The following is a 16,990-nucleotide window of genomic DNA, read 5'->3' on the forward strand; positions in this document are numbered from 1 at the left end:
GCAAGTAATCTGTTGCGATAGCACTCGGTATCTTTGGCAAAAAAAACGGGTTTCCAAAACACTGGCACTGTTTTATGAGTCACTGAGTCAGACCTTTCAAGTTTCACAAAACACAAACTCAGACTGTTTAGCAATGGGTGGGTCGCCCTCGATCATCAACAATGTTCTGCAGTAACGCAAGAGTCACCGAAGAGCTGAGCGGATGTTGGTAATGACTCAAGCAATGTTCAAGCAACAAAGGGAGTCGCTGCCGCTCATGAGCAAAGAATGAAGAGACTTGAAAAGTAATTTTGACTTAAATGAAAACAGTGGAATCAGCCGGGTGGCTGAATGACAAATGACAACACTCTGGCATGGCACTTGGCAAGGACTTCAAAGGTCCTGAGAGAAATGTGATGAATTTGTGGCACTTCATAGTTATTTAATCACTCGAAAACAATTAAGAATAATTGCATATTTCTTTCCCTCGGTGAGGGTCTGGATAACGGTAATTGTGTAGGAAATGATTTATATATATTGCAGTTTTTACAACATAGTTGTGGGTAATTTTACAATTGTGAATTTTACACTGCAAGACATTTAAATTAATGTCCTTACTCTTTGCAAATCAAAAAAGTCCAAGAAATGTACTGCACATCAAAGTGATACATTCAGTAACATCACCAGTGACTGTTCTGGCAATTGAAACCAGACGTTCCAGTGACTGGCAACGTGTTTCAACAACAAATAGCAAGCGCACAGTAATGTCATTCAAGCCAATTAAAGCCTCAGATCACCACCCAGCAGCCTTGATTTGCTTAGCATTCAGACTGCGACGGTCCCTTGATTAGGCATATATTTAAATCCAAAGGGAGTTCAGTCCCTAAAAAGACAGTCCAGAGTGAAGATGCCATTAGTGGCTATAATGACCTATCTATTAAGCCACTTGTCTCATTTGTGTGCCTTAATATAACTCAAAGAAGCATGTGTGCCAATGCCGCCGAATCATAATAATAGCTCTATGCAGCCCAAAGCATGGAACACCATGAGCGTAGCATACTCGGGGCAAACCATTCTTAATTACCGATTGATTCACTAACGACTGTCACCTGAGCTCAAATGAACTATGCCATGTTGTTGCTGCTCACGCTGGGAGGTGTATATATCAAGGTACAAATACAAGTAGAAATCTCTCGTGTGTTTCGGGTTGTTACCGCATGTTGTCCGGCCGGCCTACATCAGACACCAGCAGCCGGCAACACGGTAACCACGGGAGAATGCAAGCTGCTCAATTCCGTTCCCGAAGATGGCTCCCAGCACGTGGGGCAGAACATTGGATATTAGTCACACCTCCGATGAGCACGGTTGGATATGTACGGTGCAAAATAAGTTCAACATACATATATAGGTTACAGTGAAAAACATGCGGTAACAATCCGAAAACACATTGACAGCACAATGGCAAAACCCTACAAAGTCGTCTTCGGTTGTACAGCCCATAAACATCAACTGTCGGAGCTTCAGTTGTAAGTGGTTTAGCCGTTCCATTGCTTTGTCTGAGAGCTGGTAAATTGCACATCCACCACCACATGCACAGTGGTACACAAGAGAGAACCTATACACTGTGCCCTCATAAGCAGAAGAACTGGATGGGACATGATGTCACTTTAGTATGTAAACAGGATCGTTATCCCGCCACGGGATGGGTCGGGTCCTTCTTCTCCCCATGCTGGGCCTCTTACGCAATAACGCCACGTCAGCACCTGAAGACACAATGGGGATTTTTTTTTTACGGTAGCCGCCTGGCCCCCAACCATCACGAGGTACAATATTGCCAAACAAGAGACCTTATCTCACTATTTCTTTATATTTTTTTTTATTTTACCACGTTAAGGCCCACTGAGCTACGTAGCTCTTTGTCAGAAGCGACTTGCCAATAAATGCGAGCTCGACAAAGTGGCTGATCGTGTGGACATTTACAGCACCCAAACACTCTAAACGCGTGCTTCTAAATGTGGAGGGGAAGACCGGAGGACCCGGACAAAAATCCACACGACCACAGGGAGAGAGACGCGCAAACTCCAAATAAACAGCAGCAGGAGTCAGGGTCGGGATCGAACCCACGACCTCCTGTATACCAGGCGAGGTAGTTAACATCTCGCCCCTGTGGTGCCCTTTCTACTCACGCTCTCACTCGCTTTCTCCTCTCTAGAACCATGGGAACCCTTTGGTCACATACGTCACTGAGGTTTAGGGCACATATGGCCATGCGAGTTGCACTATCGCTAGAAAGAGTAAAAACATTTTAATCTTAAGGCGTCCAGTACTACCCGTCACAGGAAGGTGTAATTCCCCCCAGTGAATCAGGGCCACCAACTGATACGAGCTGCACCCAATGCTCATTCTGAGCATTTATACACTGCGACTGGAGTGTATATACAAAACGTCAATTTTAAATCGAATGCGCGACTTATTCGCTAAGAATATTTTACAAACGGAGCTTCAAAATATTGCAAGCTTAATATTAACTTTGTAAGTATCGGGATTCAAATCAACATATTGTGACAGCCCACTGTAGAATGAAATGTCTTACACTTCATGCTCATGACGGCACACTATGTACACAGGGGGAGCCGTGGGGCAATGGTAATTATCATGCACTGCACTATGAACCTGCCAACCTGAATTCGATTCCCAGAGCCACGGCCACTCTCAGTGGCGCATGCGCCCTGAAACGGTTCTAGGCACTTCCTCCCCTTGCCAACTTCGGCAAACCACAACAAGCGGTGAAGTATGGTCAAGCTACTCCCACGACCGACACGGCGTGGGGGAGGGCCTTCCCCCTCAGCAGTGGATTAACAACGGCGTTGAGAATTAGCTCTTCACTGCGTTTCATGGTTGTGCTGCTCGTGTTGTTCGGCATAATGTCCCGACGTTTCAGTCCGCGTGCCGGGAGCATGATTCGGTTCCTGAAGAAGCTCCTGGGCATGTGGACCGCATTTTTGGACATCATACCAAAAACACACACACACTCCCCGTACAACCAGAAAACACATCGGAGAGCTCAACAGTGCAAGTAGTGGGGCCAATGCTTCTCTGTATACTGTACACACATGAGTATTGCAGTCGTGACAACCCATGTTCCCAAGGGTCTCTTCCCCCCCCCACCCCCGTCTCACGCCCGCCCGCAGAATCTGAAGACTTTCCATGGAAAAGGCTGCGGCAGGGAGAGTGAGCGCCGTTTGGCAGCATTCCTCCAGCGACAGCTCTCTCCGGCCGTCACGAGCTCAGAGCAACGCAAGCCGCCTTTGGCTCATTCATTTTCCAAGAAGGGTATTCGCAAGGCACGTAACTAAGTGACCCTAATCCACCCCATCGCCCACCGTCAACCCCCAGCGCCGACCCCGGCAAAATGTTCGAACGGTCACATTTCACGGTCGTGATTCCATTCGTTTGATTCCATTTGTTTCGTTTGTGCCGCCTCGTTTGCTTTGCGTATCTCGCCAGTTCCAATATCCTGAATATCACAGTTAACATACAATTATCATGAAGTGTAAGCGATTCTTACATTCACGGTTCAATGTGTGTATTGTGGGCGAAATAGAGCCAATGAAACATTACATTCCTATAATCAAGCTTCCAGCACAATAAAAAATGTGATCATTCTGAATTTTAATTGCAGTCTTGTGCATCTTTTTAACTCGCCGGGGATTCATCAGAGTACATCTTGTGCAATACAGACCTGGGAAAGGTGCTCGCAAATTACTACGATGGTGTGCAAACTAATCAGAAGATTGCTGGTTTTATAATAATGTTGCACAGGATAAAAAGAGCTTAAAAGTAGGCCTGAAATTAGTTTAGAATAACTTTTCACTCCTCACATATGAATATAGACCAAGCACCTGTTTACACGTTTTTAGTTAATAAGTTAGTACCTTATAGTAAAAAAACCCCTCTATTATGGATATTAGTCGCGAAAGCCTACTTGTTAAAGTAGGCTAATTGTTATGTTTGGTGTTAATTTTGCTCAGGATCATAAACAATTTGAAAGAGGAGTGTTTGCACCTTAGTCAAAATATTGCCATCTTTAATCATAACCAGGCCTGTATGGTGGCCAGGAGTTGGAAGAAGAGATCTATCTGTTTAGAGTTTGGAGTGTTACCCCCCCCCTCCTCCCCCTTGGCATGCGTGGGTATTCTCTTGGTACCCCTGCTTTCCACATGAAGCCAAACTCTTATTCATGGAATTGGCCAAACATTTCGATGAAGGATCCGACTGACAAAAAGGGAGACCCAAATTAGACTGCTCGCGAGTAAAGGATAATGTTATTCTACACCTGATACATTTTCTTTAAAAAAATAAAGTTTGTTTTCCTGAACGTTTCCATAAACATGTTCACAGTCTTGTACAATTTAAACAAGTACAACACCGCATCTCCAACTCACTAAGGACTGAGGTATATATAGGTGGATATGTGAAAAGGTTGTATATGTCAACGTCTATAGAAAGTGACGCTTACACGATGCACAAGTACTGCACTGGGTTGTAGGCGATTAATTGTCCACGGTGGACACGCAACATAGTACTGTACTATGAGACTCAACAGATATCACCAAAATGCGACACGTTCATTCAGAGGGAGGCGAGCGGAGCCGCGAGTCGCTCTATCCAGTCTCACCTGCCGGCTGCTCTTCCATTCGCAGGACTGCACCACCCGCCCGTACTCCTGCGGCACAGCCACTGCCGTCGTGTACGCTCCGCAGCCGGGCCCACTGGGCGCCGGCGGTGGCGGCCTGCAACCGACACCGCCGGCGCCACCCGCGCCACCGCCCGCCGCCTTCTCTCCGTCGCCGACGTCCCAGCGAGAATACACTGACGCCCTGCCGTCACCCTGCGCGTGGTGGCTCGGCTGCGCCTGCAGGTAGCACCACGACACGTCCGCTGCGCCGTTCGTCCCCGGGGGAGGGGGGCCGCCTCCCCCGCTCGGAGTTGCGCAGGGCCGAGGGTCGGCGGCGTCCACCTCGCCGGCCGTCACCGTCACCGTCACCGAGGAGTCGCGTCCGCTGCTCCTGGTCGTCTCGGAGGCATGTTCCGCCGACTCCTCCGGCTTCGAAGCGGAGACCGACGGGTCCTCCACCCTCTCCTGCCGCTGCAGGAATGGCTTGCGCGGCTTGGTGGGAGCGGCGTTCGCCTGCGCGCCGTCAGCTCCAAACGCCGCCTGCTTCGCGCACTTGCCGTGCTGCCGCTCTGCGGCGGGCCCCTCTCCTGCTTCGTCTGCGGTGGCAAGCGGTCGTTTCCTGCAGGGCGCCTCCGCCGACGGATTTCCCGCAAGGGAAGCGGCAGCGGCTGACGGAGCGGCGGCCGGAGAAGGGGGGCGCGAGTCCGCCTTGTGACGGCCGCTCGGAGGAGCCACGAGGACGCCAGCGTTTGGGGGCCCAGCGCAGGCGCGTGCATCGAAGCCGGCGCCGCGTGGCTGACAAGGGTCGGGGTGAGGGACCGGTGCGGCCGGAGTGGGAGCCCGAGACGAGGACGGGACAGCGTCCCCTGGAAGAGGTGCCGAGCAGACTGGAGCTGCGCCGCGAGGAGGGACGAGGAGAGATGCCGCGGGGTGTTCAGGAGCTGTGACAGCGTTCGGCTCGTCCGACTCCGGAGCTGGGGAGAGTTTTCTGGCCGAATGTTCCGCCGCTGCACTTGACGCCCGATCCTCAGGGGATGATGCAGCAGCAATGGGAGCTTGAGTGGGATGCGGTGCGAGGGTTTTACTTTGGCTCTCGTGATTGGACGATGGGGATGATGTTTCTCGGTCCCGATGGAATGACGATGGCGACAGCGGTGGGTGAACCTGAGGTAAGGCTGCTGGTGTGGATAGTATTGACACCTGAGGGGAAAGCTGGAGAGTGCCTTGAGGTGGTGAAGATGTTGAGCCACATGGGAGCTCTTCTGAGCATGACACAGGCATAGCAACACCTTGGGGCGGCAAGGACGATTTAGGAACGGCACATGAGTCCTCCGGTTCATGACCCTTTATCGCTAAACACCTGTCGCGCAATGAGGTGTCACAGCTGCCAAAATCTCGTACAGATTCCAGAACGTCGGAGCGATGTTGAGGCTTGTTTATCAGGGGTGATGACGCACGTTCAGCGATGCGGCCTGGCTGAATCTGGTAGTGGGGGATAAAGAGCTGATCTCGATTTGGCTCCTTGCCATGCTCTACCGCTGAGGTGGGTGTGGAAGCGGTAACCAAGGGCGAGGGCCGCAGCGTTGAGTGCAGCATCGTGAAGCATGGAGGCGGACGCATGACCGATGCTGGAGCGGCACCCGGCTCTTCGTCGCCCAAGTCCAGCGAGCGGCTGCGGAGCATTTCAGACACCTCGACGAACGGTGGAGAGCCAGCCGCCTGCTCGGACGACGTGCGCCGCATGGGCCCCCTCCGCTGCTGCTCCAGTGGTTGCACGAGACCCACGCTTGGATACACCCCGTCGCCCGGGTTGGAACCCCAGGGACCTCTCCTGCTGCTCGGTTCCCCATTGGAGGCGTCGTCAAAATTTTGGTCCAATATTACACGCCGCATTTGTTGCTTCTTCGGGTGCAGTTTCTTCACGGACACTTGCGAGCAATCGCTGACTGGAGCGTCCACATGCTGCTGCTGCTGCTCGAACTTATTCCTCTGCGAGTCTGTGCTGATCAATATTTTTGGAATCTTGATGGCGATACCAGCAAGCGTCGGTGGAGGCTGCGGTGTAACCATCGCTCTGTTCTGGAAGCGGACGGCGCAGGGCGACGCTTCCTGTAAAACTTCGTCGCTCGATGCCTGGGCACTGGCGACGTCGCACGCTTTCCACGGAGCGCTTCTCAACAGTGTGGCCGAGCACTCCGCGGGGGGCTCGCTGCTGTCAAAGGACTTCGCCTTGTTCAGGAATTTGGTATGCTGGATCACGGAGATTTGACCTCCGATCCTTCTTTGACCGACCGAGTCGGCACGCGTCACATCGAATGAACTCGCTCTCGCCATGGGCGGTACATCGAAAGACTTTGCCCGCCCAAAGGTGGCGAAGCCGTCGCCCAACCTCCCCTGATCAGACATCGCTCCGTTTCCAACTCGGGGCGGCACGCACAGCAGTGGCACCGTCTTGGCGAAGGAGCCGGAAGACAACGCCTGCTCGTTCCCGCCTGCCCTGGCATCCGAGCCCTCAAAGCGCACGCATGGGAACACGAAGGCACTGCCGCCATTTGCACCCAATTTGTCCAGCAGCGTCACGGACTTGCCCAGGTCGGGCTCCGGCTTCCCGACGAACGTCGTCAAGACGCGGGCGCCGAGCGCGGCAGGCGGCGTGAGCCGGCCGCCGGGGACTGCCGCTTCCTCCTCGTCTCTGTCCCCCGAGCCGTGCGCCCTCTTGCGCTTCTTCATGAGCGGCGCCTTCTCTAGGCTGTCGACCGACACCTTGTAGTGGCCCAGCTGCGGGTGGGTGTTGCCGGCGGGCTGCGGGCCCAGGGAGCGCGTGCGCGGCGCGTGCAGCTCCGAGCAGTAGTACTTCTTGTGCGCCTCGTAGTTCTCGGGCTTACGGTACTTGACGCCGCACGTGTCGCACTCGAACATGAGCCCGCGGCCGCGTGCCGCGCGCCGGCCCCTCCTGCCGCCCTCGGGCCTCCGCTCGCCGGCCACCTCGTCGAGCGAGCGGCTCTTGGGGAAACGATCGCCGTCGCCTTCGGCCGCGACGGACTGCTTTTGCGACGCCTCGTCCACCGACTGCGTCTTGAGACGCGCCGCGTCCTCGTCCACGGCTACCTGGCGCGTGAGGCGCGGGGACTGCGGCGGGGGGCTCTGGCCTGGCCCCGGCGTGAACACGTCGTCGCACTGCGACTCGAAGCTGTGCCCCAGCGAGCCGGACGATGCAAACTTGGAGACGCGCGGCGCGGACGCCCTGCCGTCGGTCCTGTGCGCGCCGCGTTCTTTTGGTGGAGGGAAGAGCGGCATCCAGGGCTTGACGCTGCTTTTGCCAAGGGGGGAAAAGGGCGGGGGACTCCTCATAAGCTCAGGGCCCGCACGGCCGTGTGGGTCCTGGGGCCGCAGGTCGAACTGGAACGAGTCCTTGAAGGTGTAGGGCCGCGGGGAGTCGATGCTGGCTCGGCGCGCGCACGACGCTCGCCGCGGCTTCACGCTGTCCAGCTCGCGGTTGTCCACCAGCGCCTCGTTCTGCGAGATCAGCTTGTCGATGTGGTCGCCGATGTGCTTGTCGATGGCCACGCGCTCTGCGCTGGGCGGCACCATCCGCATTGCGGCCGCCGCAGCCGGCGCGACGGCAAACACGGGTGGCCGCGAGTTCACGGGCCTCGCCTCCCCACTGCGGCCGCTGCTCTCGGTGAAAGAGAAGTGCTGCGCTGTAGTTGGCGTGACGGACGGCAGTTCCAGGCTTTCAGAAAAAGACCGGTAGCCAGAGTCATTCCTGTTCTTCCCCATGGGGCTGCCGGATTCGGATTCGAAGCTGATTTTCAGATGGCGCATCTCAAACTTGTGCTGCTCAATTCCCTGCGCGCGCTCCACGGAGAGGTCCCTCGTGGGCTCGGCAGCTTCGGCTCGCTCGTCCGCGCACGCTCGCCGCCCGTCGCCGCCGTTGCACTTCCGGTTGTCCCGAGCGGGCTCGATCTCCGTGTGGGCTCCGTGCACAAAGGCGCCTGCTTCCGAGACAGCGGACTGCGTCGGGACCCAGCCCAGGATGACGCGGCCACAGGCGACGGCCGCCTCGGGGCTGTCGTCCGTGTCCGAGTCGTCGTCGCCATCGCAGTCGGAGGCGGCGTCGTCCCCATCGTCCCGGCCGCTGCCCTCCCCCTGCTGCTGCTGCTCGACGCTCGCACCGCACGAGCCGCCCTCGCGCTGCACGTGCGCCTGCGACTTCATGTGCTTGGACAGGTTGCTCTTGGTCTTGAAGGCACTGTTGCAGATGCTGCACGGGTAGGGCCGCTCGCCCGTGTGCGAGCGCACGTGCTTCTCCAGCACGCTGGGCTTGGCGCAGCCCATGCCGCACGTCTCGCACACGTAGCGGCCCAGGCGCTTGGGCCGTTCCTTGGCGGCGCCCGGCGCCTCGCAAGCCGCCTCCTCGCCCACCTGCAGACCGCCCACGTTCGCCCTGCCCCCTTGCCCGTTGGGGAAGCACGCCGGCTGCGACACCAGGGCGCTGGCGGTGTAGGCCATCGTCAGGCATTCACCCATCCTCCCCGGACTTAATGAGAGCACCGCCCGGGCAACGTCGTGCTGTTGCTGCTGGTACTGCTGCTGGTACTGCTGGTGCTGTCTGGTGGCCAGGTGCTCAACATGTAGGCGCTGCGCAGGGCACACGACAGCCGGGAGGCCGCGATGCAGCGCCGCCGGGGCTGCGGGGGGCGGTACGTGCGTCACGTAGGCCCGCTCGCCGGTGCCAAACGGCACTGACATGCCGCTGGGCTGCGGCGGGCCGCCGAGCTCGGGCCCTGCGGCCTGCAGCAGGGCTTCCAGCGCGACGTTGCCGCTCGTGGGGTCCCCGCCGGATCGCGACGCTCTCACGCCAGCCCGCCCAGCACCGGCGGGCTCCTCATCATCGCCCGGCTCGCCGGCGGCCGTCTCCGGGTCGGTGGATGCGCTCTCGCTCGCGTTCCCGTCGGTCGCCCGCTCGGCTGCCACTCGCTCAGTTGCTCGGTCCGAAGTGGTCGTCAGCGATGGCCGCCCGCCGTTGTGGTCAGCGGGGATTGGTGGCTCCGTGTCCGCAGAGCCCTCGTTTGTCGGTTTGAGTTTGACTTTTTTGAAGTCGGGTCGACAGCCCCCTGTTTCTGCGGAGACGAGACAGTAGCAGAAAGAGTCGCTCAAGTTTAAACGACAGCAGGTGAGAATTAGCAGCTTAAACTGAGCCAATTTTATATTGTTACTCACATTCAATTCTAAATTTAATTCAAAAGTGTCCTGTGGAGAAACAAATAAACTCACCACCTATGTCAGAAAATATTGCCTTATAATATGAAAATATAAAAATCGGTGCTTTTTTAATGTTTACTACTGTATACTTTCTATTTGAAAGCAGTTGCTAATGATGCAGGTGGTGGGTTTTTTACAGAATTTTTTTTTCCTTGTACACCACTGCCAAAACCCCTCCCCCTTAGGTTTTTATTTATTTGCATCACCTACGGGGGAGAGACTTTGCCTCCACGTCAAGAAAGTGGAATTTCCACCAAAGGCTCAGGGCCAGCAAAGGAGATGAGCAAACTACGCAGCCGTCACGATCATGAGAGCACGGAGAGACACTTCGACTTGATTCACGCTTCCTCCACGCGTATGCAGACTCAAAAAAACATCAAATGCCCAAACATTCCACAGAGCGCTCTACTTAAATAGTCTTTAGGAGTGTTTTTTCTCTCGTCTGGTGAATCAAAGTAAATAAATAAATAACGTCTCAAATTAATTAGGTGCACAAAAAAAAGCCAATCTGGGACCTTAATCGACGAAATTGTCGAACAAACTGCCCGCCCCTTAACAAATGACAATACAGGGTTGTCTTTAACGTCCACTTTCAACAGACTTTACTGCACCCGACGGAAACCACCGGGGGAAGAAGGGCGGATCCGGCGGGGGGGGGCGGTAAGATTTTTTTCTTCATTTTTTTAAACTTACGAATCATTCGGTATGCCAGTGACACGGCCACGCAAATGACTCGCAGCAGCGGCTCAAGTTGTGCGCCGGCCTGAGAAGTGAGCTCATTTTCTGTTCGACTTCACAGAAGGAAATGACACCGGGGAACCGCAGCGGAGCAACATCTGCTCGCGAAAAGGACACGCAACGGTTGGACGGGCTCGCCCCCCCACCGCATTCCTTGCCATCGGCGCAGCATTAAGAGTCTGCGGTGGGCGAGGGCTTACGCCGCGATTCTTGGCAGGGTTAAACCGTTTCCATAACAGTTGGGGTTTTTAAACAAAACACAAAAAAACAGCAAACAAAAGGGGGGGGGGGGGTCTGCCTATTGTGAAGAACCAAGTTGAAATCCAATCATTTATGAGCACATTTTTTTAATTTTGCAATATGTCAAGTGGCAAGTGAAGATTTAAATTAATTCCTTTGCCAAGGCTTACTGCATTAAGAATAACAGTCATAAATAATAATGTCCTTCTTAAATCAACTGTTAAATGTTTTTTTTCAACTGTAGTGTTTGTTCACGGTTGCTACTGCTTTGGTAATACTCAGTATAAGTTAGAGGTGTGACGGTGCATCAATCCCTCTATTCATATAAATACTTAAGCTCGCAATACTTGCATATTGATCACGTGTGTAGGAATCAACTTTTTTTTTATTCGTTAAATGTTGTATCTAATGTGATGATTATGATCCTAGAAGCCACGATTGGCCATGGCCATTACATACCCCATGCTAAGAAAATAATTCATCTTGATTCAAAGCATCACCCTAAATTCACACAAATTTTGAATTGAATATATACTTAGAGGGGGTGGGGCGCAACGGACGCCCGTGAATCGTTAAAACTCCAAGTAGAAGTCACCAGGCCGGTTGTAGGATTTGCACAGTCCCTAGCAGTGACTCAGCGGTGAGCACCCTGCCCACTGGAGACACTCAGCCACTTGGCTAAACATTCTGACGATGACTGACGATATTTCCCGACAGGAAGGCGCGGAGGTGCGGCGCGAGCGGTAACGGACCTGTGCTGCTGGCTCCTGATGACGGTGGCCTCAGCAGAGCAGTGCCCACGAGCTCCCTCTTGGCTTCCTCTCGTTTATCTGCGGCAGACAAAACCGCGACAGACAGGCTTTGGCACGACGTCACGAAACCCCCAAATCAACGGCGGCGCTCTCAGTCACACCGAGTGAAATTCCCCTGCAGGGTGCGGCAAACTTCCAAAGGTGCACGTTATTGCTGCGGCGAGTAAATAAGTAATGCAGCACAACGCAGACTTCCCCGTCGGTTGATAACGACTGTGACGGGGAGGGGGAGGGTTGTGGCATGCTGATGATTCAGACTGCAATCCTGATGAGTCCTTTTAAGGACAAAGCAGGTGTACAGTTGCCACTCTTGTTGTATTCTAAAAGAGTGGAAGCCTGAAGTTGCTTGCTCACGCCACTGATAGCGCGAGCGTATCCGCTTGAGGGAGCTCAAGAGAGTCCCTTTAAAGGCCATTTGGCATACTCTTCCATACTTGGGAGTTACCCACACTTTACCCCACCACATGCGTGTCCGCCGAAACCTACTCGAACCAGAAAACAACAAGCAAGTTCCGCGCGGTCAAGGCAGCAACCTGCCGGTTGAAGCGGAGATAGGCATCTTAAAGATAGAGAGCGCTTAATCAGCACCATCATTCACATATTTTGTTTGGTCAGTTGTTTGTTTTCATTCACCCCCTGACATTTCCGCATATCCGGTTTACGAGCACAGCACATCGGGGCAGGAGACAGTCCACGACTCAAACAGCATGCACAGAACTTGCACCAGGAAACCCGTGTGACGAGCTGACCAAATCTAATTTCATCTCAACAACACCGAGTGGCCCGGATAGGGACACAAAGGGGGGCCTTGGAGTGCTTGTGATTGATGGAAGAGAAAGGCTGGGGCTCTCTGTGTCCCTGCCCGAGAGATGAAGCTCACGTGACTTACACTTTCCACAAGACGAGTCATGCCCCAGGAAACTGGAGTCCCCGAGTAGAGCGTCACAACAAAATGTGTTCGCGTTCAGACCTCACCGATGATAGGTAGGGGAGCGCGTGCGTGTGTGTGCCCGTGCGCGCCTGTGTGTTAGCAAATGTGTGTGTATGTATGGAGTGCTGGTGCCAGGGTTTACACCTTTTCAGCTCGGACCAAACCCAGACAAATCTCAGTCTACCGTGATTAGATTCAATACAATACCAGCAGATGTCGGCACATATAGATTGCTGCCACCCGAACACAGATGCCAATTCCAGGACTGTGGCAACCCTAGGTGTCGCACTGGTTAGTGCACTGAACTACGGACCCAGTAACTCGAATTTTATTCCTGGCCAGGGCTAACACCAGTGGCAAGTTGTATTAGAACTTGTCCTGCGCCACCCCCTTCACCACCTCTCCTGCTTCTATTACTCAATCTTAAAATTTAATTGAGTACCTTATACAGTGTTGCAAACATCAGCACTGGGGAGACACATGCCACCAGGTGTAGTAGCTAGCTATACTAACCACACTTGTGCAACAGCCATATGCGGGGACCTCGCCAACGGCACTTTGCCACAAATGGAAGGAACACTACACAGGGGGATATTTTGTCTGTGCGTGTGGAGTGTGAGCACATTCCTCCTCAATCGCAGTGACCCAGCTTCCAGGCCTAGGTTTGGTGGCGATGGGTGGGTCGCACATTTGACCCTGGTCTCCACCCGGTCAACTCTCGCCCTAAGTCCAAGGGGCTGAAACCCACCACTGCCTTTAATAGGGAAGCACGGGCATAGTGGACAACTGTGCAAAAAGAGCATCACAGCTCATCGGATCCCTCCAGGCTGAATAAAAGATTGTGATAATAGGCACTCACTAACAAGTACTTGCCCCGACAGTACAGCACACCAAATGCTAGATATAAGCACACCCCTTGGGAGCAAGTGCAACTGTGCTTATATCTGAAGTGTGCTCGTATCATTAGCCACACACCCTTACATTGAGAGTGTAAGGTGAGGATGTGTGGCTTATATTACAACTGTGATTATAGCTTCGACAAGCACTGTACACACATACAGAAAAAAAGAGGAAGCGTATCTATCGTACGAGGGGGTGTGGGTGCTTGCAACGCAATGCGTCGGTGATGTCATATATGGCAGTGTGCGATGGAGTCTGCGGGGAGCAGTGGCGCAGTGGTTAGCTTGCCGTGCTACGAACCCCGACATAGATTCCCGTTCACGGCCAACAACAGTTACGATTATCTGAACTGATCCCAAGCCTCTCCCATAGCTCGGTCAATTCAGCCTCAAATGAGGCTGAACTGGCACTTGCCCCAACAGTCTGTGAAGGCAATACGGGTGGACCTTTTGTCTTTGTGCCAGGCAGCCTGTCCACAAGTGGGACAGCTGGGGGCGTGGGGGCTTTTGCGCAGTGGCAGAAGCCCGCGCCGAGCTGGAAGTGGCATCAGATGTCCCTCAAGGGGCTGAACAGGAAGACGTGGGGGGGTTGACTTGGAGCCTCGGGGCAGGAGGATACGCGAGGTGTGGGCGTTGGAAGGTGTGTGCGTCACGCCCATGTGTCTGTCACGCAGCCTTCTCTTGTCGTGACCCCCACACACACACATGAACTCCCTTCCCAAGACAAAGACGCGGTTCCCCTTTTCAACTGGTGGGAACGTTGGGGCGAACACCCGTTAAGAGTCGATACACGGCCGCGTTTGTCTCTCTAATGTTGACCTTGCACGGGGAAAGACAAAAACTCGGGACACGCTGAGCGTTTGCTGTTGTTCGTGTGCAAGTGTCGGGATTCAAGGGTCGATTGTCTTTCGTTGTTCCACTGCGGTGAACGCGGCTGCCTCTCGTCACTGCAGCGGTCGCGTCAGCCACATTACATGCAACGTTTTGATGAAATGAAAACCGATTCTTAAGATACGCAATTCGATGTATGCATCATGAGCATAACAATCGACATCGACGAATCTATGCCCGATTTACACCGCGAGCGTTAATCGCGACAACAATTACAATACTACAAAGAGTACCACACAAAGACAAAGATCCCCGGTATCGCATTTACAGACTTCTGGGGCAAAGTGCTTTCAGCTAACATCTTTGAAGTCCGGCACGGCAGCCAGCACCACACCCGGTCATCTTGGTCTTCTCAAGATTGCCATTTAAGGCTTAGTCACCTTAGGGGAGGCCCAAGACTGGTTCAGATATTCGCCACTGGTGTTGGTCATGAGCGATAATCGGACTCGGGTCTCGGGTTCCTAGTGCAATGGGCTAACCACGATACCACCAAGCAAACAAAACACTGACACCACCGCCCTCACATCCCCCAAACACAACGCTCAAGGCACCCGTGGCACACATGACCATGCGTAACATGTGACTCATACGCAAATGCCCTGGCAGGGTCTCACAGTTGGCGTTTCCCCCAGCTTGTTAATGGTTGCACAACAGATTCGTTGAACTGGGTGGCAATACCAGCTCGCGTGGTTTGTCATCTCAGTATTAGTGCCGTGAGGATAGATTTTTTTACTTTATTTTCAAATTGCCAGTGTTGTAAAGAACAATAAAGTGGGGTAGGGCCGGTTCAAATATTTGTTAAATTTTTCAATGCCGAGTGGCTGTGCATTGCCAACACGGGATTTTCAATTTCGTGAACTCTGCCCGTGACAGCAGCTCCACAGGAAACCACAAACTTCAAGCGTGTTTTGATACACAAGTGCTTGATTGTAAACATTAACATGTAAATCACTTTTGTCAATCCACTGCTGGATGTATGAGGGCCTCCGGGGATGGGGGAGTTAGGGATAGTGCGTTGAAAGTGGGGGCAAAGGTTAAACAGCAAGCAGAGCAAAATATTCTCTAAAACCACAAAAGACTTGCCGAGTAATACGAGAGATGGTAAAAGAGACGTAAACGCGAAACTAAGCCATTGATGCTTGGGACTCCGTAAAACAATAAGGAAAAGACTGAGAAAGTAACATCAGAGAACACGACACAGAAATTACTGAATGTCACAGCGAGCAATGGGAGCATGAAAGCAGCAACAAGAATATGAAAAGGCATTTTGAGTGAGTGGGAATTGATGCGTATACATGGAGTTAAGATTCGAAACTGTAAGAGAAACAACTGTAATTGAGAACAAAGACATGATTATTACTGCTAAGAAAGGTATGCGGGTTTGGACAGCAACACGTCGAGACAAGGGATGATGGCTAGCGTGTGAGAATGATGATGCAGTGGCGGCCTCCGATACGGAATGATGAAATCAGCACGCTTGTAGGTGCTAGGCGGATTGTTCAATTGTGGGGAGCGGCAGTGTAGCAGTTAGCGCGCTGTACTACAAACCCAGCGACGCAAGTTCGATTTCCACTGACAGCCAACACCAGTGACGATAATCAAAACCAGTCCTGGGCCTCCCCTAGGTCGGCTCAGCCTTGGTGCGGTGTGTAAACATCGCCACTGGGGGAGACAAAAGTGGCCGGGCGCCGTGCTGACCACCTACCCCCTCGTGTGCCGTGCAGACTTTAATAGGTGCTCGCTAACAGCACTTGGCCCAACAGTCTGTTAAGACTATATGGGGGATCTTTGTCTTTGTTTAAATTCAGGAACGTAAGATATGGTGGCGGCTTGGGGACGGACTCTATCAAGCAGTGTATTGGTTACGGATTATTATAACGATGGTGTGCAACACTATGCTTCCAGCATCATCAGTTCCATTCCATCATTGAACACGAGTGGCACATGCCACATCAGGGCCACCTCTATGCACATGCAGATGCACTTGGGTGCCTAGTTGTTGTTGTTCCCCACTGTTGGTAGAATTCTCAGCACTTAAATAAAGATTGCCCGTTTGCAAAGAGTTTTCTTGCTTGTGCTTTTTTTAAACTTCAAACAACAACGATGTGGGTTCGGTGAGAATGTGTTGGAATATTTGGCTCCGATGGATTCATCCCATTCATAACAATTGCTTTATAATTTTCACTATCTGTGTGGATGTTTGAGTGTTATACCCTCGCATGTGGGTATATATTTACATAAGGAATTGAAAAAAAAACAAACAGGGCCTTTCTTTCGGTAAAGTCACGTAGGTAAATAAAAAAATAAAAATACAATAAAAAAATAACAAATAACAAAAAACTACAACGTTTCGATCGCAACACAAGCGGTCGCCCCAGCTGTCCCACCGAAAGAACCAAGAGTATGGATCCTTGCAGTCACGAAAACTTCAAATCTAGAAAGGGCCTTTCTTAAATATTCTAGAGAGTCAGTTGGGGCTTTCCTGGCCAAACAAATTACAGTATACATTTATAAGCCCTCACAGCTAGGCTGACGTGTTAAGCACAGCATTATTTTG

General features: G+C 52.8%; 1 protein-coding gene across 3 annotated transcripts in view; it reads right to left on the reverse strand.

The window, feature by feature from the left end:
• The window catches only part of LOC144935826 (zinc finger protein 40-like), a 101,680-nt gene that overhangs the window by 17,643 nt on the left and 67,047 nt on the right, over positions 1–16,990 (reverse strand). For all 3 annotated transcript variants that reach the window (XM_078862616.1, XM_078862618.1, XM_078862617.1), the window contains exons 2-3: positions 11,653–11,730; positions 4,658–9,780 (exon numbers count right to left, since the gene is read on the reverse strand). In XM_078862616.1, coding sequence (XP_078718742.1) covers positions 4,658–9,780; positions 11,653–11,730 — 5,201 coding nt within the window. The remainder of the gene's footprint in view (positions 1–4,657; positions 9,781–11,652; positions 11,731–16,990) is intronic.

Source organism: Lampetra fluviatilis, chromosome 14 (genome assembly GCF_964198595.1).
Source record: "Lampetra fluviatilis chromosome 14, kcLamFluv1.1, whole genome shotgun sequence".
Taxonomy (NCBI): domain Eukaryota; kingdom Metazoa; phylum Chordata; class Hyperoartia; order Petromyzontiformes; family Petromyzontidae; genus Lampetra; species Lampetra fluviatilis.